A 21,540-nucleotide genomic window follows, 5' to 3' on the forward strand; every position below is an offset into this window, starting at 1 on the left:
AAACCCCCGCCGAGCAATACTTGATTAAACTTGCTGGGCGCGTCTTGCCCTGTCAAACGATAGCCGATTCGCCTTCGATCACAGCGGTGAAATCGTAGGATCAATCAGAGTGTCAAGTTCTATCTTAGTTATACCTTTGGTTGGAACTCCGAACATCAAGATTAATAGGGCTTTCAAAGTGTAAATCCCGAGGCATCCGGCAGTGTGTAATGATAACCTCATGCGGGTTGTGTGGAGCAGTCTGAATTTTAATCTAGGGCTATGATGTCGACACGTACGGGGTATCCGTAGAAGACAGACAATACTAGATTAGAAGAATAAAATCGACAGCATAGAGGTTAGAAGCCATATTTCCAATATTCACTTAATTCAAACGATGAAATTCATTGAGATATCATGTTAGTTATAGACGTGTGGCGGATCAAAGAGAAGTACAACCAGAGTCAAGTGCACTGATTTGGCCTAAAGTTTGGGTCATACTAGTACTTAGCAAGATAATAGCCTCCAACATGAGAAGTAAACACGTAGCCAAAAGTACTATACTGGAATATTGCAACCATAGCGATGTAAGATGATTTGTTCAAGATGTACGATACCTCATGTTTACAATTCAAAATATTACTATGAAAGCACAAGGTTATATTATAGAGCAATGGACTGTCGCTGAAAGGTCCTAAATTATAAGTTCGCATTTGCATCCACTAAGAAGATAGCCATCACAATTACCCATAAGATAAGGTGCAATCCAATCCAATGTACGCAGACACATTACCAAAGTGGGCTTTCAATGACGTATCTATGAATAACGCGCGACGTCTTCGCAACATGCGCAATCTGAGAATATAGATGATGTCAAAATTACATTCTCCACTAGAGTCTAGCATATCATCTTTGCCCTACTAATGTGCATTGTTCCGCTATTACCGGCCATTATCCTGTTTATAAAAGATGTCTATTATAACTGATCTTGAGGACTCTGCTACAAATGCCAACTCAATTCAATATTTGGCCCTTACATCAACTAAAGCCAAAGTTCTCTTGAGATAAGCCCCTCGTTCCTCAGACACGATGTCCTCGCCCTGCAACGCCTCCAAATATGAACCCAGGCATGGCATCGTCCGTGACCTACGCGATTACATCTTCCGCTCACAAGAAAGAGCTAGAGCGTTCAGGTTTGCTATCTCGTCTGCTCGCGTCAAAGAAAATGGCGGACAGGAGGAGATGAACACTGAGTGCGTCTATGATCTGGATGATTACCTGCGTTACTGTGATGATCTCTTGCAATGGGCCCCGGACGTCTCTAGTCCTGGGGATGCACTGCTCCGCAAGCTGCTTATATTCTATTGGGTCTTTGAGCAGCCGTCGGTCAGAAACCTTCAAACTCCAATTCTCCCGTCTACCTCTAGTACGGACCTGTCCTGGCTTTCATACTGGCTTGTCGGTTATGCCCGTGAAGTGGGAAACTGGATGGATACTACCGAATCGGCCGCACATGTCGAATCCTTCTACAACAATCCAATCTACAATCAGGACAAAGACCTCTGGGAGAAACCACCTCACGGAACATGGAGGTCGTTTAACGAGTTCTTTTCCCGCCGCTGGGCCGATATCAATGTTGCTCGTCCAATTTCTGGCGAAGGTGATGATACAGTTATTGTCCATGGTGCTGATTCGATGTTTGGCGGTAGTTGGGACATTAATGACGGATTCGTCAGTATCAAAGATGATGCGCTCGTTGCAAAGGGGATTGAGTGGCCCGTTAATGAGCTACTCCAGCGGGTTGGAACAGACTTCAATAACGGTAGCCTGATGCATGCATTCCTGTCGCCGCACGATTATCACCGCCAGCACGCCCCCGTGAGCGGCAAGATTGTCGAAGTCAAGAATATCCAGGATCAGGTCTATCTTCAAGTCACGAAGAAGAGAGACGGTAACAAGCTTGTCCCTGATAGAGGGCTTACGCGTGACTCTGAAGAAGTTTCTCGACGCCAGGAAAAGAGGAAGAAGGGGCTCAGAGAGCTAGATGCTCCGGATGATGCGGGCTATCAGTGGTGCCAGACCCGTGGCCTTATCATCATCGACACTGTTGTTTATGGCAAGGTCGCCGTGCTGCCTATTGGAATGGCCCATGTTTCGTCTGTTGTCATTACTGCCAAGAAGGGCCAATGTGTCAAGAAAGGGGATGAGATCTCCTACTTCCTGTTCGGAGGCTCGGATATCGTACTCGTCTTCCAAAACAAAGTGCAATATCGTGACGATCTCATCGTTAACAAAACCAAAATCAACGTGAGAGAGAAGCTAGCCAGCTTTAAGTCCGTTCAAAGCAATTAGATGTGGATTGTGAATAGAAAACTTGATTATGTATCAAATGTGGTATTACTGATACTTCATCGAAAGCTATCTGCGTAATAACAATGACATGATTAATGCTTTCTCTCGTATTCAGCTATAACCCAGCTAAAATGCATTTTGATTTCTGGTCAATAGGAGATCTCCCTATATGGGAAATTAACATGAACTAGCCCCATAAGTATAGCAGTGTGCGTTTGTCAGTTCGGTATACATGACGTCATTAGAAAAGACCCAGTATCATGATTCGGCACTTAAATTGACGGGAATCCAGGACTATGCTGTTGCCTAGTTCTGGCGCTAAAGAGATTTAGTCGGACTTGGCTGGTATTGATCATTGTATTAGGAGTGACACAAAGGATTGCACAACTGCATGGCTCCCCAATCCCGCGCAGCCCGCTTGCGATCTAAACACACCCAAGCGGTGACTAGTACTGTTGGATCTAGCTCAAACAGGCTCTCACAACGAGACGGCCCCGCGGTCCCGCGGCCTTCTGACTTGACAACTAGAATCAGTGCAGTCGAGGGCCGATATGACGCTTCGCGACTAAGTGCGGGCAGTATCTCCACACGCTCCACTCTCTCCAGGCCATTGCCTGACACCGTCATCGGCATCCACTACCCCGCAAGGCCTTCCCCGCGCCGTTGCTTTGCTGCAGTGGTGCAAAATTCAAATACCAAACCAAGGCCCGTCTTGCCGATATTTTCCCGGTGCTGTCTTTAGAGTATGGCAAGATCAAGGGATCTCGAGACGAGTCGTCATCGGACGTTCTCCGAAGATACAGGAATGTCTATAAAAGCCCCGGTGTCAAGTCATTGCATTGAAACCTTTTATTCATGTTAAACTTTTTGTGTGATTCAACGATATGAAGGTCCTCTCCCCTTTGGCCCAGGTCGCTCTGGTCCAGAGCACGCTCTGTCTTGCTGGATACACCAATCAATCGGAGGTTCCATACTATGGTCGGAGTCCAGCTGTCTACCCCTCGCGTAAGTCCCTCGAACCATAGGACCTTTACTCATAAACCCTTCACTCGCTTTCGGTTTGATTGCTTCGCTAATTGCGTCCTCAGCCATTGCGAACGGCACAACGAGTACCGCCTGGGAAGAAGCCTACAAGCGTGCCAAGACCCTAGTGTCCAGACTGACCGTGGAGGAGAAGACTAACCTGACTCGCGGACATGACGGCCAATGCGTGGGGAACAGCGGCGCAGTTCCCCGCCTGTCGATCCCTTCGCTTTGTTTCTCCGATGCCCCTGACGGCGTGCGCGGGCAAGAATTCGTCTCTGCCTTCCCTGCCGGAATTCACGTGGCTTCGACATGGGATCGCTCACTTCTGTATCAGTATGGCCATGCCCTCGGAGAGGAGTATCACGATAAGGGTGTTAATGTAGCCCTGGGACCTGTTGCTGGTCCCCTGGGGAGATTAGCCCGCGGTGGAAGGAACTGGGAAGGATTGGGTGCGGACCCCTACCTTGCGGGCGTTGGCATGGGTGCTATCACCAAAGGTATTCAAGAGGCGGGTGTCATTGCGAATGCCAAACATTGGCTTCTGAACGAGGAAGAGTGGAGACGGAATCCGGGGGATATGGGCGAGTCATTGAGCTCCAACGTGGATGATCGGACACTGCATGAGTTGTATGCGTTCCCCTTTATGGACTCTCTCAAGGAGGGCATCCGCAGCGTGATGTGCTCGTACCAACGAGCGAACCATTCCTATGGCTGTCAGAACTCCAAGCTTCTCAATGGTGTCCTGAAAACCGAGTTAGGATTTGAAGGGTTTGTTGTCAGTGACTGGGACGCACAGCATGCGGGCGTCGCATCTGCCAATGCTGGTCTCGACATCGTCATGCCGGACGGTGGCTTTTGGGGCCGGAACCTGACTCGTGCCGTCAACAACGGTAGCGTTAGTGCAGACCGATTGGACGACATGGTAACTCGAATCCTCGCCGCGTGGTATTTGACCGGACAAGACGAAGGCTTCCCTGCTCCGGGGATCTACTCGGAGGCCGAAAAGCACGATCCCATCGACGTCCAGCGCGATCATGCCGACCTCATCCAAGAAATTGGTTCTGCCGGCACGGTGCTGGTCAAAAACGTCAACAACACGCTTCCTTTCACCAACTCCACTAGATTATTGAGCGTTTACGGCTACGACGCGACCGTCAGTGCTTCGCCGTGGGCTAATCCCTCGCGATATGGCGGTGGCTACGAAGTGAACTTTGGCTGGACGACCTTCAATGGCACTCTCTTCACCGGTGGTGGCTCTGGTGCAAGCACCCCGCCGTACGTTGTTAGCCCATTCCAAGCTCTTCAAGAGCGCACCGCTCGCAATCGTGGAACTCTTCGCTGGGACTTTTACTCGGAGAACCCCACACCTGCATACGTCAACAGCGACGCCTGCCTGGTGTTCATCAACGCGTACGCATCCGAGGCCTTTGATCGCACCTCGCTTGAGGATGAATTCAGCGATAACCTCGTGAAGAACGTGGCAACGAACTGCAGTAATACCATTGTGGTGATTCATTCAGCCGGCAAGTAGTCCCAGGTCTTGACATTGCGAAGGGTACACCCATATTAATTCACGAAAACAGGTATTCGCACCGTCGACGCCTGGATCGACCATCCAAACGTAACTGCCGTGCTATACGCCGGTCTCCCTGGCCAAGAGAGTGGTCACTCACTTGCCGATATCCTTTACGGCGACATCAATCCATCGGGACGTCTGCCCTATACCGTTGCCAAGAACGAGTCCGACTATGGCTCTCTTCTCAACTCCACCGTATCTTTCGACGCCTTCCCCGAGGTGAATTTCACCGAGGGCCTATACATCGACTACCGCGCTTTCGACCGCAAGGAAATCACCCCTCGCTTCGAGTTTGGTTTTGGTCTATCCTACACGACGTTCAAATACTCCGACCTCCACGTGGAATCCACAGGAAATAGCACATCAGCTTTGGTGGATCCAAGTATCGCCATCGTGCAAGGCGGACACCCGGAGCTTTGGGATACTTTGTTCGAAGTGACAGCATCGATCACTAACACGGGAGATGTGGCTGGCTCGGAAGTTGCGCAGCTCTATGTTGAGATTCCAAACGCTCCGATACGACAGCTTCGAGGATTTGATAGAGTGCCTTTGAAGGTTGGGGAGACGAAACAGGTCACTTTCCTTTTGACGCGTCGGGATCTGAGCATTTGGGATGTTGTTGCGCAGCAGTGGAGGCTTCAAGCGGCGGAGTATAATCTTTTTGTTGGCGCGAGTAGTCGCATTTTGCACTTGAACGGGACGTTGCAGGTCCAGTAAGGCGGAGGACCTCTGTTCTAGCGATTCAAGAGAGGTGATGTGTACGGCATTATAGGGCTTGGAATGTCAGATGACATTTCTACTAACTATTGAGCTTGTCGTGAAAATGAGCACACGTTCTAAGCACGGAGCAAGAGATGATGTTACTTACTTAATGAGAAAGGATAATTTCTTTCAATCTAGGTAGGAAGTGTCTAGTGTGTTTTTGCCTCTACGTGTTCGTCCTTCCATGTTATACTGTAGCGAAGTGAGGTCCGTTAGCAATGAGGTGGTGCTAGGAACACAGGTAGAGGGAGGCTACCTGCTAGATTTCTATGACACATAACTCATTTATAAAAATCTATCTATGCGGAAACCTTCCCTGGTAGATTCTGTACACTTATACCACAGGCTCCGCCCTTTCCCAAGCGACCAGATGAGACTCGCCCACCGCACCCTTAATAACCAACACCAACTGATCAACGGTATCCAGGAACTTGACATAGGCACTAATTCCAACGCAATAACGTCGATAATTCTCATCCCTCAGCATCTCCGGCGACAGAATCACATCCAGAGAATGCGCACGCCAATACTCCATTGATCGCTGCACGAGCGGCGTAGGCAAGAGCTCTGGCGGCGCATCGCCCGTTTTGAGTGCCTGTTCGCAAACGCTCAACACGGCCATGACTTCTCCGATGCAGCGATGATCGAGCAGGCCCGTCAATTTCGCCAGTCGGTCTCGGTATTCCCGGGGTAGGGACGCAGAGAGGTAGAGCAATCTACCGAGGTTGCGGTTCAAGCCATGGCAGAGCCGTTTCACTTGATCCATGGTGTCGCTGTCAAAGCGAGAGCTGGAAAACTCGTAGCGAAGGAGTTGGACGGGGCCGTCGAGCATGACTAGGGATTCGGCCATTCGAAGAGATATCGGCTCAGCGAGGGCCTGGCCGTCTGCCTGTCCCTCCTGATTCCAGCAGGATAGGAGTAGAGCGTAATGGTCTGATATGGTGCGGATAGTGGTGGATAGGGTCTTGCTGATATGTTTGGCCGCAGATGGTGGATGGGGGAAAAGTTGGACTATGATGCCTGCACCGATGCCGATCAGAACGAGCAGTAGTCGGCGCCAGAAGACGGTATAGCCGACACCGGGGTTACCGTAAGCTGGAATGTGTCTATGTTAAAGTTAGCTGCCTTTGAGGATTGTATTGTTAATCCCCTGAAGACTCACGTATCATCGAAGCTATATGCAACCACGAGTAGGAAGGTGGCACCTCCCATGATACCCCCTTGAAGAAGGTTCGGGGGTAAGTATAAACGGACCCAAAGAAAGATAACTAGCATTACACCCATAATGGCTGCGAGTCCGTATGGGTTACCCGGGCCGTTGGCGGAGCCGATATACCATGCTAGCAGGCCCAGTACACCACCCGCGACGGTCCCTGTGACTCGCGCAATGACGGAGAAGGTAAAATCAGCCATATAGGGCACAAGGCCTGTTTGTGCCATGATCAACGCCCACATGCCTTTCTCGCGGTAGTAAAACCCAGCTGTACTAGGGATGGCTGAGATGATGCCAAGAGCGATTGTCACCACGACTGTCCTCAAGGCGAATAGTCCTTCATCGGAGGTGAACCAGTGGTATGTTCCCAGGATCACTCGACTCACTACACCCCGGCGCTTGGTGCGATATCCTCGGCTAATTCGCAGCTTCTCTTGCACCTTTTTTGTCTGGTCCGCCTCCTCTTCCGGGTTGTCATCGGCCGCTTGGGCCATTGCAGGGGTCTTGTTTCCTTTGCCTGCTAGCCATGTGCCGAATGCTTTGAGGCTTGTCGGCCACCAAACGCGAGTCGTCTTGCACGTTTGAAAAACGTCCAGTATCTGGGTCAGGAGGACTTCCGTGCGATCCATCGTCGAAGACAACACCTCCTCAAACACCATGCCAAAAACGATAGCCCCGATCCGGTGGTTGCGATATCCTCCATCGCTGTCTGATGCGCTGTCAAGGGACGGTCCAAATTCATCAACCAAAGTCTTGGTAGTGTTCTCAATAAATGTTATGCGCATTGCACGAAGATCCTCGAGGGCTCTTTGGGCTTGCTGGCTCAGCTGCGCCCGCTTGTCAGATGAGGGACGCCAATACCATGTTTGGCTATTGGCCATTCGAATGCAGTCCTTTGCCGCCGTAAGTGCGACAACACAGGCTTCAATAGCTTTGGATGCAGTGTTAGTCAAAGCTTGCAGGGTTTCAGCTGGAATCGGTTCGGACTCGGAAGCACGCAGTCCATCCAGTAGACGGGCCGTTTGTGACAGCTGGTGACGCCCAACTACACGTGCTTCTTTCGTCTCCCCTTTCTCCGAGTCGATTTGATCCGCGTATTTGAGCAAGACGTCCTTTGCGCGCTCTCGCCCAGAGAGCCGGTTGATGTGAAGTTCAAGCAACGAGAGTGTGGCAGCAACAGTCTGCCGGAGAGGTTCCTTGAACCTTCCGACGTTCTGAGCTCCCCAGCATCCGACAGAGAAGTCCAATGGTAGGAAAGCCAAGGCCGGCTCCATTTTCCGATACTGGCCGATGATACCGGCCTGGGTCTTTCGTAATTGCCCGACATTCAAGTCCGGGTCGCGTTGGCCCAGGGTGGCCATTGTAAACGCGAGGGGATGCGTGAGCAATTCGATGATGTCGCCCATGCTATCCAACACAACACGAGATGTTGACTGCGGGAAGAAGAGTACCGAACATGCAAATCCCAGGCCGATCCCGACGGCTGCCGGTTTAGCCAGTGTAAGGGGGAGGGTGCCCGAGAAAGAGGGAAGCAATGGGGTGAAGAGGAGAAACAGGTCCGAGATAATGATTGCGAATATCGCCGTGAACGTGGCTTTGGGGTTACTGGCTCGGAGGCGAGCCTAGGGACGGTGAGTAATGGTTCTCAGAAGTTGCTGGATATAAACATACCATGAGATATATGAAAGTGCAAATCATACAGTAGGTCACGGCAGTCACCCGTGCATCCAGCATGTGCCCATCATAAATTAGCACCTGGGCCACGCTGGCGACTGGTTCCCCGGTCGCGTTGGCACGTTGCTGGGCGGTTTGTTGCAAGGCCATCAATTGGGCTTGGGTGGCTTCTGCCGGCCTGGCCGCTAAAGCGGCCTTCGTCGTGATGACGCCCCATGCCCAAGCTAAACAAATTCCCAGATACAGGGAAAATGATCCAAGGAGGTAGATAAGTACCACAGTACTCGGTGGCAGCATCAACAAAACCAGACTAGGGGTAATTGGTCAGACCGTATAGCATAGCAGACGGAAGGGCGTCTTACCAGGCAAAGAAGGTCGCAGTTCCCAAACTTGACAAAGAGGGCGTAATAAGAAACAACAAGCAAGCCACCCACGCTGCTATCCAACAGCGACATAGGATCTTCAAGTCGCGCGCGTTGAAATGGTCCAGAAATGGCGGCAGGCGTCTCTTCTTCCCGGCCAGGACTGTTTGTTGAAGAGTCTTCATGGGGCCTTCATCCCCCGTGGATGAGGAGCTAGACGTGTTTATCATGGGTAGAGGGCAGATTCTTTCACATAGACATGGGGGTCTAGGTGTGTGAAAAGAAAATTCACGTCGATCATCAGGCAGATGGTGGTTAAACAGGGATAGGGGCTTTGTGCGCATAGGTATTTATGCACGGTTTATGCACATGTTATGTGCCGCATGCGTCATCCATTCGGCTGAGGTAATCACAGTGCGGGGGATCGCCAAACTGCCATCCCGTTTTGTTCTACACTTGCCACTCTCTACAGGAAGTCCATCCTCCTCATGTAAAATACTAGCTCGATTGCAGATTCTCTTAGGCCTTCTAATTATTCGAGCAATTACTATAGGGGATATTCTGCGCGCATTCTCTGAACCAAAACCCCATTCATTTGTGTAATTCAAGAGGGATTTCTTTATATATTCGTGCGTTTCTAGAAAGCTAATCAGCTAATCCTATCAATGTAGAGGCGATTGTTGGGACCACCAGGCAACTGTTACCGCCTCACTACGACTACAGAGATCTTAACTACGACCCATCGGCTTTCTCGTATCAAGCATCCACGATTCGTTCTTTTGCTACACAGAAAGGTCGATCTGAAACCCCTAATAATTTGTCTATAGACTATAAACTTTACGACGATCGTACCGATATTCGGAGAAAGTAACACAAAAGCCGAGTCTCATTCTGTTCGTGCGGATTGGGCATCAGATCCTCGTAACCGACCAGCAGAGTACTCTCGTATTTTCATTAAAGCCGGAAAGGACATTGTTCGCCTTCCCAATCTCGTCCTCGGCAAAGAAACTAGCCTCGACTTTCCAACGTGTCTGGGTGACATCTTCAACATTCTTCCAGAACCCCTTCAGTCTTTACATTATGCCGATAGTGGAAAGACCGGAAATCGACGCCATGCATCGGGTAATGACCACCTAGCAAACTCCCAACTTGTCGCCACGGCACAATTTGACAAGTCGTATGGCAGCTAAAAGCCCAGTGTCGTAATCTCATAGGTGGAATAGGGCGCTCGCGAATATATATTGCCAGTAATTTTCTGCCCTAATTCACTCTCTCCAGCCTTGGGATCGTTTGCCGTGAGATCTCCCGTGGCAATCGTCGCTTCGAGGCGATCACGGTCCCGGAAGAGCTGGTAGCCTCGGTCAATGAAGGGCTGCTCCAGATCACATCGGTATAGTTGGTTGCTGGGGATGCCCTGGTCAACAAGCGAGCGGATTTCCTGTCCAAAACAGCAGCCGGCGTCGAGGAAATTGGCGGAGGGGTTCTCTCGAAGGCGGCTTAGGACCTGGTTGTAGAACGGCATGCGGCAGAGGTTGAAAGCAAGAAACCGCATCTGCTCTATACACCGATAACGAAAGATTTAGGAGGCCTCATCGCGCTAGAAGGGAAGTTAATACAAGAAGACGGTTGATGGTAATAAGAGTGCCATTTACTAATGATAGGACATGCGGAAGAACCTCTTCGGGCTTGAGCCCGCTGTGTCTTTCCAGTAGGCTTTGAGCATCCGCATTTACACTTTGCACGTCCTTTTCGTACCAGTCTGGCGTGTTTTCGTGTGTATGAACGACGATAGCTCGAGTGTGAGGGAGTGCAATGATGGGAGGAGGGCTCTAGTTCATAAGCAGTCCAATGTCCAGACTTGGAAAGTTAGCGAGATTATATAGGCGCGGTGATGTACTAGACACGTGGATTCTTAGGCTCATGCGTCAATTAAATACCCTTTTGACAGGAAATGCTGAGGGGTGATCCTTGAATAAGCCGGAATGACGGTTTACTACACCAGTACGTCTCCAATAAGGCAGGGAGTCCCGTGGGGGCTGAGCTGCGATCCCCGTCATCCCGTACTCCGCGTGTACAATTTAGAGGGCTTGTTTCCATGCTAAGCATGAGGTGCCATACTGGACAAATATAATGGAATCCAATATTTCTAGTATTGGCAACCTGAATTCTAAGACTTTCTGTGCCAACCTCCAGTTACATCCCGGGAATATAAATCTTAGTCAGTGGAAACTGCTATAAACAAGATTTTCTCGCAAACATATTAATTGGATGACTCAAGTGTTATCACAAAGGCTGCTCTATGTAGACGAACTCTAGAATTGTAATGGCAGCATCTATGATGCAGTCGAACCTTAATCAAGCCTTCAGAACGTGTGCATTCCCTCGGTTATAGGCGGGTCAACAAAATTGATCGTCGAGTTCCATTACCACATACAGGCAATATGAATGCCAAGCAAAATAAAGGCAGATCCTTTGTTGAACAACAACAGATTCGTGATTCCAAGACAACTCGCCCTTCATAGTAGGGTAACTATCAGCAGTGGTATTTTCAGTACATCACTAAGTGACTCGAACAAAAAGAGTTGTGAAATTAAGGACTGTAATCTCTAGTCTTCCAGTTCTCCGTCCGGATCGCGCGACGACGGGTAAACTAATCTGATCATGAGGCTTCATCGGGTTAATAGAAGTTTGATCGACTGGTTGATTGATCTGAGAAATCTGTTCGATAGACTTTAATTTAACTGGTTAATTCCAAGAATTATATAAGCAATATATTGAATTCAGACCTTATCATCGCTACGCCTTCCGAGCCTGCGTATTGTAATAGCTTTTTTACTCAATGATGATTAAGGAATTGTCTCTTCTGGGTGACTTTGTACCAAGAGCTTGACATAAGCCATCATCGAAGATTCTCAGTGGCCTTATTGTCTAGTATGTTATGACAGACTTTATGCTACCTGACGCGTATGCAGCACAGCCCCAATTCTGCTCACGTTCTCGTGAAGAGCATCTAAAAGGGCACTGTTCTATGGATAACGGGGTCAACAAGAAGAGCGACTCCCTCTAGTTTGTCTATAAGAATTGATTGAAAATAATAGGTAATAACGTAATCCTGACACCTACCCGGACATAGACGTGGTCTAAATACCTTGGCTTTTCGTACCGGCAGAAGTCACTACGAGATTGACGACTATGCAAAGGGCAAAAAGTATTGATAGAAATTCAAACGGGTCACGACCTATTTAAACAAATTGATTACAAGCGATCGCAATTAGACAGAATTGGAGAGAAAGCCACAAGGGCATGGCCCTGCGACTAAGACAAACTATTGAACCTTAAAAGAGGCTAGACCAGCCCTACGGCTTTATCTCAGATCCATCTGAGCCCGTCGCCGGCCAGGTACCGAAACTTCACTGTGAATAATTGAAGCCGATGCAAATTTTCTTGATCAAAAAATCAAGGAATGTTTCCGTGATGGGTGCATTGACCTAGGAACCAACGATCGCATATCCAGACTAGTCATTCGGTCCGATCATGGCTCTAGATCTCCGCGGTCCTTATCTCCACTCGACTTGGTAGTTACGGAGACTCGGAGCACAGAAAAAACAATGATAGGCTCCCACCGCAACGTCCACTGAACGTGACAAATACACAACCCTGGCTCGTGGCTGCAGTCTAATGCGACTAGACAGATCGTGGATGCGATGTGGCGTTCGAACTTTTCGACAGTCATCCATCGTCTGGCCCTGGGCCTCCTTTTATTGTTACGTAACTAGCTGCGATAGGCAAGACTTAGTTACTTGGATTGAATCCGAAGGACAGAGTTTGAGATAATCCTTTGCCTTTGTTCTATTTTTGCCGGTACCTGAATCGCATTGTTTACGTCAAGTGTCTACCGCGGGGCTGACAGGGGTATGACTCGTGCATGTTGCGTTTCTTAGCTCCTTCGATTCACTGCTTACAGGGCACTCTCACATTTAAAGCTACCTTGGCGGTTACAATGTTTACTTGGAGGAAATTGCAGTAAGAATACTTCTCCTTTGATCGGGAGACTATTTGCCATTTGATTTTATGATCTTTTCTGTGTGGTGAGGGAACAGTTTGATGAGAGCCCTTCACCTGCAACAGACTTTCTCTTCTAAGGGAAGTACGAGAATAGCCGGGGAGCCCAGAACGGAAAAGGCAACGATGCACCGAGGGAAGACAATATAGAACGGACCACTAAATCCTAGCACTCAGTAGTAGCCGCGGCCATATCCGTTAACGCCATGTCTACCGCCGCCATGGCCTCTTCCTCCATCGCCATTAGAATATCCGTTAGAATATCCATTACTCCCGCCATACCCATTTGAGCGGCCGTTTCCGTAACCATTCGAACGACCATTACTGTAACCATTCGAACCATTCCCATGCCCATTCGCCCGACCATTTCCATGCCCATTCGGCGCCCCATTCTGCCTTGCGGACTGTCTCTCCCATTCCGCATTAATACTAGCGGCATACTGCTGGGACTCGTGAATATCATTCTGGAACTGCCGAATAATCCGCCTATCGTTATTCACATCCTGACGATCGATAGCCAGAGCCCAGGTGCTTCCGGCCCTTCTGCCAGAAGGGGAGGTGCTTATGTGCGCCTCGCCCCGGTCGATGGCTCTTAGCATGTCGGTGTAAAACTGCGATACGGTGCTCCGACCCCGTTGCACGGGGACCCAGAGGTACATGTCTTGGAAGTATGGGTCTCCGCGGCGCGTGGGGATGTAAGCGTTGACGATGGGGCTGTCTGCGTATCTTTGGTGATACATAATAGGAATTGTGTTCAATGAACCGCTCTTGTTAGGGATGGTTTCTGCCACTTTGGCTTCAGACGCGGTATTGATAACGAGACGATCTTGCAGGCTATACAGAGGGGAATTGAACCGTTTCTATCTATTTGCCATTGCTTTTATCTACAGATTGTCTGGGATAAAGCTACAACCACAAAGAGAACTTCCATTTTTGAAACGGCGTATTGAAGGCAAGATCTGACTATCTAGTGGGATTGGCGACATAATGCCCTGAAATTTGCGTTATGTTCCGTGATAGAAGATAGAGTGACATTCCGGAGGGAGATAAAGGTAACCTAAGTCGTGAATGATCCATGGAGATACACGTAGTATGACTACCAATCAGAACTAAAGGATGGATACTCCAGGGACAGAGATCAACATACAGATGTCAATGCCAGAACTATCGCACAAATCATTGAAGAAGAATCGTGCAATTCATCAATTCTATCTATATAGTATTAAAATCCTATACACAAACCAACCAACCAACCATGTACTCCATCTCCAATCAAGTAAATATACAGAAGACCACCAACATTACTGTACACCTGCTTCTATACAACCCCCTCCCGAATCCCCTAGCCAGGGAAACCACCTACTGCCCCTGATGATTCGTAACCGAGATCTCAACCTGCTTCGTGATCCCCGGTTCCATACGCTCCGACGAGTCCCTCCGTCCACTAACACTCGTATTATGCGTATGTTGCGTACCATGCGGCTCTAATATCCGTTCAACACTCCCGGTCTCGGTCTTCGTCCACTTCCTCTGCCGTCGGGATTGCGCGGTTTCGTTTCCCGCCGTACGCCGGTTCCCGCTGAACGGGCCCGTTAACTCATAGGAGCGCGTGAACCCGCCGCTGGAGATCTTGCGCACGGAGGAGATGATTAGGGGTCGGATACAGGGGATGGAGGATGTGATGATGATCAGGGCGTTTTCGACATAGCCCCAGCGGATGAGCTCGACTGCTCCTGTGGATCCGAGGTTCGTGACGCTAGGGACTTGGTTGAGTTTGGTGGTTTTGACGATCGAGGCGACCATTGCACTGTGTGTTGGTTAGTGGTTGCGGATGGAAGGGAGAGGGGAGAGGATGGCGAAATGGAACATACACGATACCCAAACTCAGCAGGATGATTAAACTGATCTTGATGCGCATTTTGAGGTTGAGATTCCAGAACACGACGGTGGGGAAGACGGCTAGGAATAAGTCCGTGAAGGAGTTGAAACCTAACATAGAGTGGTTAGTCGACATCGTCTCATCGGTAATTGACTACCCAGGGAAACAAACTGTTAGAGTAATAGGCGAAGTTAACAACCGCTTTCTGATCAGCACACGTCGTCTTGACCGTCGGATCCCAGAGAATATTAACATTGCGACACATGCTAAGTGGCAACACGGCGGAGGCGATGTTGCCGGCAAACTGAACGATCAAGACCGTCCATAACGCAATCTGGTACTTCTTGTTTGGGCTGAGGATCGGAAGGAGATAGACAATAAAGGCAGAGCGAGCGATAGTCGTGCTAATGGTGACGATTGGGATCTGGATAGCGATGTATTTCAAAACGGCCATGCGATCGTCGCTGGATATCGTTGTGAGGTCTTTGCCAAAGCCACGCTGGACGGAGAGGGTTAAGAAAACGGTGGAGACAATGGCTAGGATCTGATCGAGTAATTAGTAGTTGGATAATGTACCGAAATAAGGTATATAGGTGAAGATGGAAGCACATACTGCCGCTATGACCATCAAAACATCGTCTACGCGAAAGTGGTTGATCTTTATCTTAGCAAAGACCCTTAGGATGACGATCAGCGCGGCAATCGCAACGGCGGCCCAGATGCCTCTGTCTAGCTCGGGCCCATGATTATCTCTCGCATGTAGCTGATGGGGTGGCATTGTTGCCGCGCTTTCGCTCGGTGGGGAAGCGAAAACAGATGAATGTGTCCCTGGGGTCTGGGGGGATTGACAGAACTCATATGTCTATAACATTGTTGAAACAATGACAGCGGGTTAAGAGGAGCGAGAGGTGAGATAGAAATTGCAGCCGGGACAGCCGTTTTACTTAATACGGGCCACTGGAAGAGCGCATCAGGTACCTGGCAGAGCCTTGGAATTTAGACTTTTGGCACAAAGTTTGGATGAAGGACATGAGAATTCCTGTTGGCTCGTTCAAGTGGAAAAAAGAGCAACAGGACGAAAAGAGAGACAGAAAAGGAACAGGACCATTGCAAATTGGCAGTCTATAATGCTCGCTCCAAGGGTGGCTGTCAATAGATCGACTTTCAATCCCCGGATGAAGGGCTTGACAAGCCTCCTTTCGGCAGTGGTTGCGTCGGCCTGACTGGCTGGTTTGTCATGGTGGCTAATAATTTGGTCTCAGAAGGACCTTGGAACGTGAATATAGCAGACGGTGGTTCATGGTTCACCGATGCAGAAGGCGAGAGAGTGGAGTCTAAGGATGGAGCCCAAGGATTAAGCGACCTGAGAAAAAGGCAGCGAAAACGCCACAAAGTGACTGCCGGAGATGATGGTGGGGCCCCTGAACTTAAACGAGGGGATGCGGGCAAATGATAGGTGTGGAGGGACCCACTCGCGGCGCCGCAGAAAGTCAAATGTGCCTCTCAAGGTTTGGCCTTCGATGCAAACGGAATTTGGGATCGTCTTATTCTTAGATGTTTTTATTCCAGTGGTTATGGTGGTACCTGCAACGGCGAAGATTCCCCAGTTGATTGATTCGCCGTTGCCTTTGATCAGATTAACTTTAGCATGCGATGTGTTGTCAGACTCGTGGGAGGAAAGATCGGCAGACTACATGCCACATGATGTAAGGCCACTCTCTGGTACTCTGTTAGGGTGTGCTCGTGAGTCGTGGTACCTGAATGGCGGTCGGAGCATGACTATCCACCGGCAGGCAGGAACCCTTGGCCAGGGAGATTACCATCCGAATATTTCGATGCCCCTGGACGAGGAGCAGAATTGCGAGTGCGAGCATCTCCGAGACTCGTGCTAGTGACTCAGGTGGCCTTGGCCGTTTCTCGTATCCGGTCACTAGCCGATTCATGTAGACCAGATGCTGACCGACGCTGGCCGCGGAAAAGGCAGCAACAATGAGAAGCCTCCGAGTCGAGCGGCCATTATTATTAGGAATAATATATGAAAGCCACTTCCGTATCAAGCAGGCTAAGACTTGAGCCACTTTCTGGACGGTCCTTGGATTGATACCTGGGCGATTTGCTCCGTGTTGCTCTGGGCAGGGCCTGTGGATATGACCGAAAGGTCGGTCGGCCGAAGACGCTTTTTTGGCTTGAGCTCTTCTACTCCGTACTCCGTAGATAGAGTCCCACCTCGGTCATGGCGCTATCTAAATGAATGAAATTAGTCCTCACAGTAGTCAAGAACAGCCAGTCCGACCCTCGGTAGCTCACGATAGCCGATGCTGTCCCTAATCATTACTCCGTAGACCACGTTGTACGGTCCTATTCAGGCACCCCGTTGTCCGTCTCCGATCGACTAGACCGATCGAGGATTTCCGACCCGAAGAATAACCCAGTTGCATGCTGGTATGGTGAGCAGCGTGACTCGGTTTGTGGAGATCAGCTTGGTTTGAAAATAGAACCTTCAGAGTGAGATCTCTAAATCTAGCCTGCTATTGTACAGTTGCCTAATATAAAATTAAATTAAGGAGAGCGCCAACAGAGTTGGATTCTGAATTCATGTGGCTTCACAGACCCCTGCGTAGTGCGCACACATAGAGAGAACATCGTAGAGACTAAAGAGGGCTTGGGTGATCTATCTCATACTCTAGTGTCGGGCTGCAAGGACGCAAGGGGTCACTCAGAGAGGAAATTAGGGCTCATGGCTGGCTCCTGCGCATTCCGGACGGCGCCGGAATGCCCCTAACGGAGGCCACACTTAGCGTCGGTGGGGAAGTGGCGGCGAATGAATTTCGTTGATTCGAAGCTTGGAGAAAGGCCTGCAGGGGCCAAAATGCACGATTGCCAACGGACCAGTGACCGGCTGGCTGCGCGTAAGACATTTTCCTCAATAGTCAAGTGGAGCTGGCCTTGGGCGCACTGCTCACACGTGGATCTGGCTGTTTTCTCGGGTGATCCGGAGTTCGGCCAGATCCTTCTCATCTGTCCTCTCGGGCTCCCCCCCCCTTGCTTGTCTTGGAGTTGGGCGTCTTTTTGCTACAAGCGCTAGACGCTCTGGGGAAAATCTCCGGATGCGGTTGTTCCTCCGACTCCTTTCTCAGATACTCTCCCGTGCCCACGTTGGGGCTGCAGTTATGGAATTCCTCCGATTATGGTCTAATCCGAGGTCCAGTCGTTCTTTCTACATCTCTTCCTCTCGTTGCTTTTTCTTCTCACCGTAACACTATCCTGGTCCTCGACTTCTAATGATATAAATAAATAACGACCTGCTCATGATCGACAACCTTCTTTCCTTCATTCCTGCCACGTTTTAACTTTATCTTCATCTTTTACCCTGCTCCTCCCGCGGAACCATGAAGGCTTCTTGGGCTTTGGTTGTCGCCACGGCCGCTCTCTCGCCGGTCGCCGCGGAATGTGCAGCTCCTTCGGACTCAGACTCTTCGTCCTCGACCCAGTCGCAATGTCACTGCTTGCCCGGTGACAGCTGCTGGCCTTCGACGGAGACCTGGAACTCCCTGAACAGCACCGTTGGCGGTCGTTTGGTCGCCACTGTGCCTGTTGGTTCGCCATGCCATGATCCCACCTATGATGAGGCCGCCTGCAAGACCTTGCAGGGTAACTGGCACCATCCCCAAGTCCAGTATGTTTATTCTTTCCCTTGCCGTATATAAACTGACTAATCTAACATGATGAGTACAGCCTCGACTCCTCCTCATCGGTTATGCAGACCTTCTTTGCCAACCAGAGCTGTGACCCCTTTACTGCGGAATCTCACTCCTGCGAATTGGGCAACTACGTGAGCTACGCGGTCGATGTCTCTTCCAGCGACGATGTGATTGCTGCCATCCAGTTCGCGCAGACGAACAACATTCGCTTTGTCATTCGCAACACTGGCCATGAGTGAGTCTTTAATAATAAAGTCCGTTGAAGCACTAGCGCTAATATGTCATTTAGTTACTTTGGTCGCTCTACCGGTGCCGGTGCCCTCTCCGTCTGGATGCATCACCTGCATGACATTGAATACCAGGACTGGTCTGACTCTAACTACGAGGGCCCTTCTTTCAAGGTCGCTGCCGGAACTATGGGATACCAAATCCTCGACGCCGCCTCCGAGAAGAACCTTGTCGTCGTCACTGGCGAGTGCCCCACGGTCGGTGTCGCCGGTGGTTTCATCCAGGGTGGTGGCCACTCCGCGCTCAGCACTACCTTCGGTCTCGGTGCTGATCAGACGCTCGAATTCGAAGTTGTCACTGCCGATGGAAAGCTCGTGACTGCCAACCGCTCTCAGAACTCCGATCTCTTCTGGGCTCTCAGCGGTGGTGGTGCCGGTAACTACGGTGTTGTTATGTCCGTCACCGTCAAGGCTCACCCCGACGTTAAGGTCTCCGGCGCTGGCGTCCAGTTCGCCGCCACTGGAATTTCTTCCGAGACCTTCGACCAGGCCGTCTCCAAGTTCCACTCGCTCCTGCCTCAGATGATTGACCAGGGTGTCACCGTCATCTACCAGATGACCTCCGCCTTCTTCGCCATCAACCCCGTCACCGGCTACAACAAGACTACCGACGAGATCCAGTCCATCCTGCAGCCCTTCCTGGACGAGCTCTCCGACCTCGGCATCAAATACAAGACCAGCTGGACCGAGTACGAGTCGTACCACGACCACTACAACAAGTACATGGGCCCCCTCCCCTGGGGTAACCTCGAAGTCGCGACCTACCAGTACGGCGGCCGTCTCGTGCCTCGCAACGCTCTGGACAGCAACCCGTCCGGCATCGGCAGCGCCCTGCGCAACCTTACCCAGCAGGGAGTGATTGCCGTTGGCGTTGGTCTCAACGTCTCTTCCCCCGGCGACGTTTCCAACGCTGTCTTCCCCGAATGGCGCCGCGCCGCCGTCACCGTTCAGTTCGGCACCAGCTGGAACGAAACCGCCCCCTGGGCCGATATGATTGCTGACCAGGACCGCATCACCAACGAATACGTGCCCCAGCTCGAGGCCGTGACTCCCGGCGGCGGCACCTACCAGAATGAGGCCAACTTCCGTCAGCCCAACTGGCAGGAGACTTTCTTCGGCGACAACTACTCCCCGTTGCTCGAGGTCAAGCAGAAGTATGACCCCGAGAACTTCTTCTACGTGCTGAAGGGCGTGGGAAGCGAGGCGTGGACCGTTGCCGAGAACGGCCGTATGTGCCGCAGCGGTAACTAGATGTGAGATGCAAAAAATGGTGATTCGGATGGCTTGTTGTTTTCTTCTTTCTTGCTGTATTAGTATACTAGACCATCGTTAGAGATACCTACTATGCGATAGATATTCATAATTCTAATGGACGTTACGTTCGGGTTATTATTATCATTGTTGGTGAAACTACAGGAGTTCAGACAGGTCTCCATAATACTTTCAAGATCCACCACGATGACAAAACTTTAAAACTTCTCACACTCGAGAAGGACCATGGCGCGTACCGACGGACACCCAGAGGCCATGATAACACATGGTTGACATCTTTCAATCCTCAATCTTACTCATCCCAGCTATTTCCGCAAGCGGAAACCCTTCTGTCGCCTTGATTTGCCACTCGCGTGCTCCAGACTCCACGAAGTTGACTCAACAAATATTCTAGGCCATACAAACACCATTATTGAATCAATAATCAACCACTAACAGCAAGGTAGGCTCTCACTCTCCAACCTCGGCCTATTCCCCCTAAATCACCCCTTCCCGTCGCCACAAACCCACACTCTCAACCCAGAAACATAATTATATCATAACCCACCCACACCTCTCGAAACGGGTAAAACGGCCGTCCTCCCAGTTTTTGTGCGACCCAAAAGTTGAAACAGGATCAAACTCCCGCTCGTTTAGGCTTGTTCAACTCGAATCCAAAATTGGGGTTCCGAATTTCGTCGGCGTTCGGACCACGGGCGATCGGCGTGATCGGCGGTGGGTCAAACGTGTTCGCCGTTCGTTTCTCACTTCTGATCCATATGGAGCAATAGTCCGTACGAACTATGGAGTCCGGGTGCTTTGGAGTGATCGGCGAAATGGTGCTGAGCTGATCACGAGTTTAGTTTATGGTGGTGATTGATAAGGATGATCATGGCGGATTAGCAGGGAATGAGTCATGTAGACTGGATTTAATTACTTGCCTGGGCTACTTACATATTTACGGGGATGTAAATGCAGTATTCAGTTGACGGGTTCTACGCTCAACATGTGAAAAGAGGCAAACAGCATGACTTGTCCTGCATTCTTTGGCTGCAGATGCAGAGCCCAAGTGGCATGATTTCATGTCTGGCGATCTGCGCCTGAAGGTTTCTACCCAAGATCGAGCTCTACCATCTTGATTAACAAACTGGTTTCCTTGTCTTCCCTGGGATATATAACACCAAGTTAGAAGACCTGCTATAGAAATGACATCATTTTCAGTTCTCAGGCACACGCAAAATAGATTAGGCATCGACCTCGTATAAACTGAGCCGGACGCCATACCTCCCTAAGCCTTAGAATATAGTAGAACACACCTAAAACAGGCCCTCAACCAGTAAATCACCTTTCCGTCTCTTCCGGCGTGACACGGAAAGCTCCAACGCAGCGCTTAGCAGAGCTCTTGCGTCGGTCGCC

The 21,540-nt window shown here is 50.2% G+C and overlaps 7 protein-coding genes across 7 annotated transcripts; 3 read left to right on the forward strand and 4 right to left on the reverse strand.

Moving 5' to 3' along the window:
• Positions 1–1,068: 1,068 nt before the first annotated feature.
• On the forward strand, positions 1,069–2,331 carry LDX57_010792 (phosphatidylserine decarboxylase; the record flags this gene model as incomplete). Its single annotated transcript, XM_046092538.1, has 1 exon — positions 1,069–2,331. The coding sequence occupies one exon, from the start codon at positions 1,069–1,071 to the stop codon at positions 2,329–2,331; it is 1,263 nt and encodes a 420-aa protein (XP_045948516.1).
• An 884-nt stretch (positions 2,332–3,215) lies between these two features.
• Positions 3,216–5,650, forward strand: LDX57_010793 (beta-glucosidase; the record flags this gene model as incomplete). The annotated part of the gene is made up of 3 exons (XM_046092539.1): positions 3,216–3,336; positions 3,420–4,850; positions 4,941–5,650. 3 exons carry the CDS (start codon positions 3,216–3,218, stop codon positions 5,648–5,650), a joined length of 2,262 nt encoding a protein of 753 aa, XP_045948517.1.
• Positions 5,651–6,029: 379 nt separating this feature from the next.
• LDX57_010794 (aromatic acid exporter family protein) lies at positions 6,030–9,174 on the reverse strand (the record flags this gene model as incomplete). The annotated part of the gene is made up of 4 exons (XM_046092540.1): positions 6,030–6,801; positions 6,858–8,530; positions 8,580–8,892; positions 8,945–9,174. The coding sequence occupies 4 exons, from the start codon at positions 9,172–9,174 to the stop codon at positions 6,030–6,032; spliced, it is 2,988 nt and encodes a 995-aa protein (XP_045948518.1).
• Positions 9,175–10,130: 956 nt separating this feature from the next.
• On the reverse strand, positions 10,131–10,496 carry LDX57_010795 (uncharacterized protein; the record flags this gene model as incomplete). Its single annotated transcript, XM_046092541.1, has 1 exon — positions 10,131–10,496. One exon carries the CDS (start codon positions 10,494–10,496, stop codon positions 10,131–10,133), a length of 366 nt encoding a protein of 121 aa, XP_045948519.1.
• A 2,683-nt stretch (positions 10,497–13,179) lies between these two features.
• Positions 13,180–13,746, reverse strand: LDX57_010796 (uncharacterized protein; the record flags this gene model as incomplete). The annotated part of the gene is made up of 1 exon (XM_046092542.1): positions 13,180–13,746. The coding sequence occupies one exon, from the start codon at positions 13,744–13,746 to the stop codon at positions 13,180–13,182; it is 567 nt and encodes a 188-aa protein (XP_045948520.1).
• A 587-nt stretch (positions 13,747–14,333) lies between these two features.
• LDX57_010797 (uncharacterized protein) lies at positions 14,334–15,663 on the reverse strand (the record flags this gene model as incomplete). The annotated part of the gene is made up of 4 exons (XM_046092543.1): positions 14,334–14,813; positions 14,878–14,995; positions 15,057–15,429; positions 15,499–15,663. The coding sequence occupies 4 exons, from the start codon at positions 15,661–15,663 to the stop codon at positions 14,366–14,368; spliced, it is 1,104 nt and encodes a 367-aa protein (XP_045948521.1). The 3' UTR covers positions 14,334–14,365.
• Positions 15,664–18,274: 2,611 nt separating this feature from the next.
• Positions 18,275–20,124, forward strand: LDX57_010798 (putative isoamyl alcohol oxidase; the record flags this gene model as incomplete). Its single annotated transcript, XM_046092544.1, has 3 exons — positions 18,275–18,561; positions 18,621–18,821; positions 18,876–20,124. The coding sequence occupies 3 exons, from the start codon at positions 18,275–18,277 to the stop codon at positions 20,122–20,124; spliced, it is 1,737 nt and encodes a 578-aa protein (XP_045948522.1).
• Between the last annotated feature and the right edge of the window lie 1,416 nt (positions 20,125–21,540).

This window comes from Aspergillus melleus (assembly GCF_016097325.1).
Source record: "Aspergillus melleus strain CBS 546.65 chromosome Unknown contig6, whole genome shotgun sequence".
Taxonomy (NCBI): domain Eukaryota; kingdom Fungi; phylum Ascomycota; class Eurotiomycetes; order Eurotiales; family Aspergillaceae; genus Aspergillus; species Aspergillus melleus.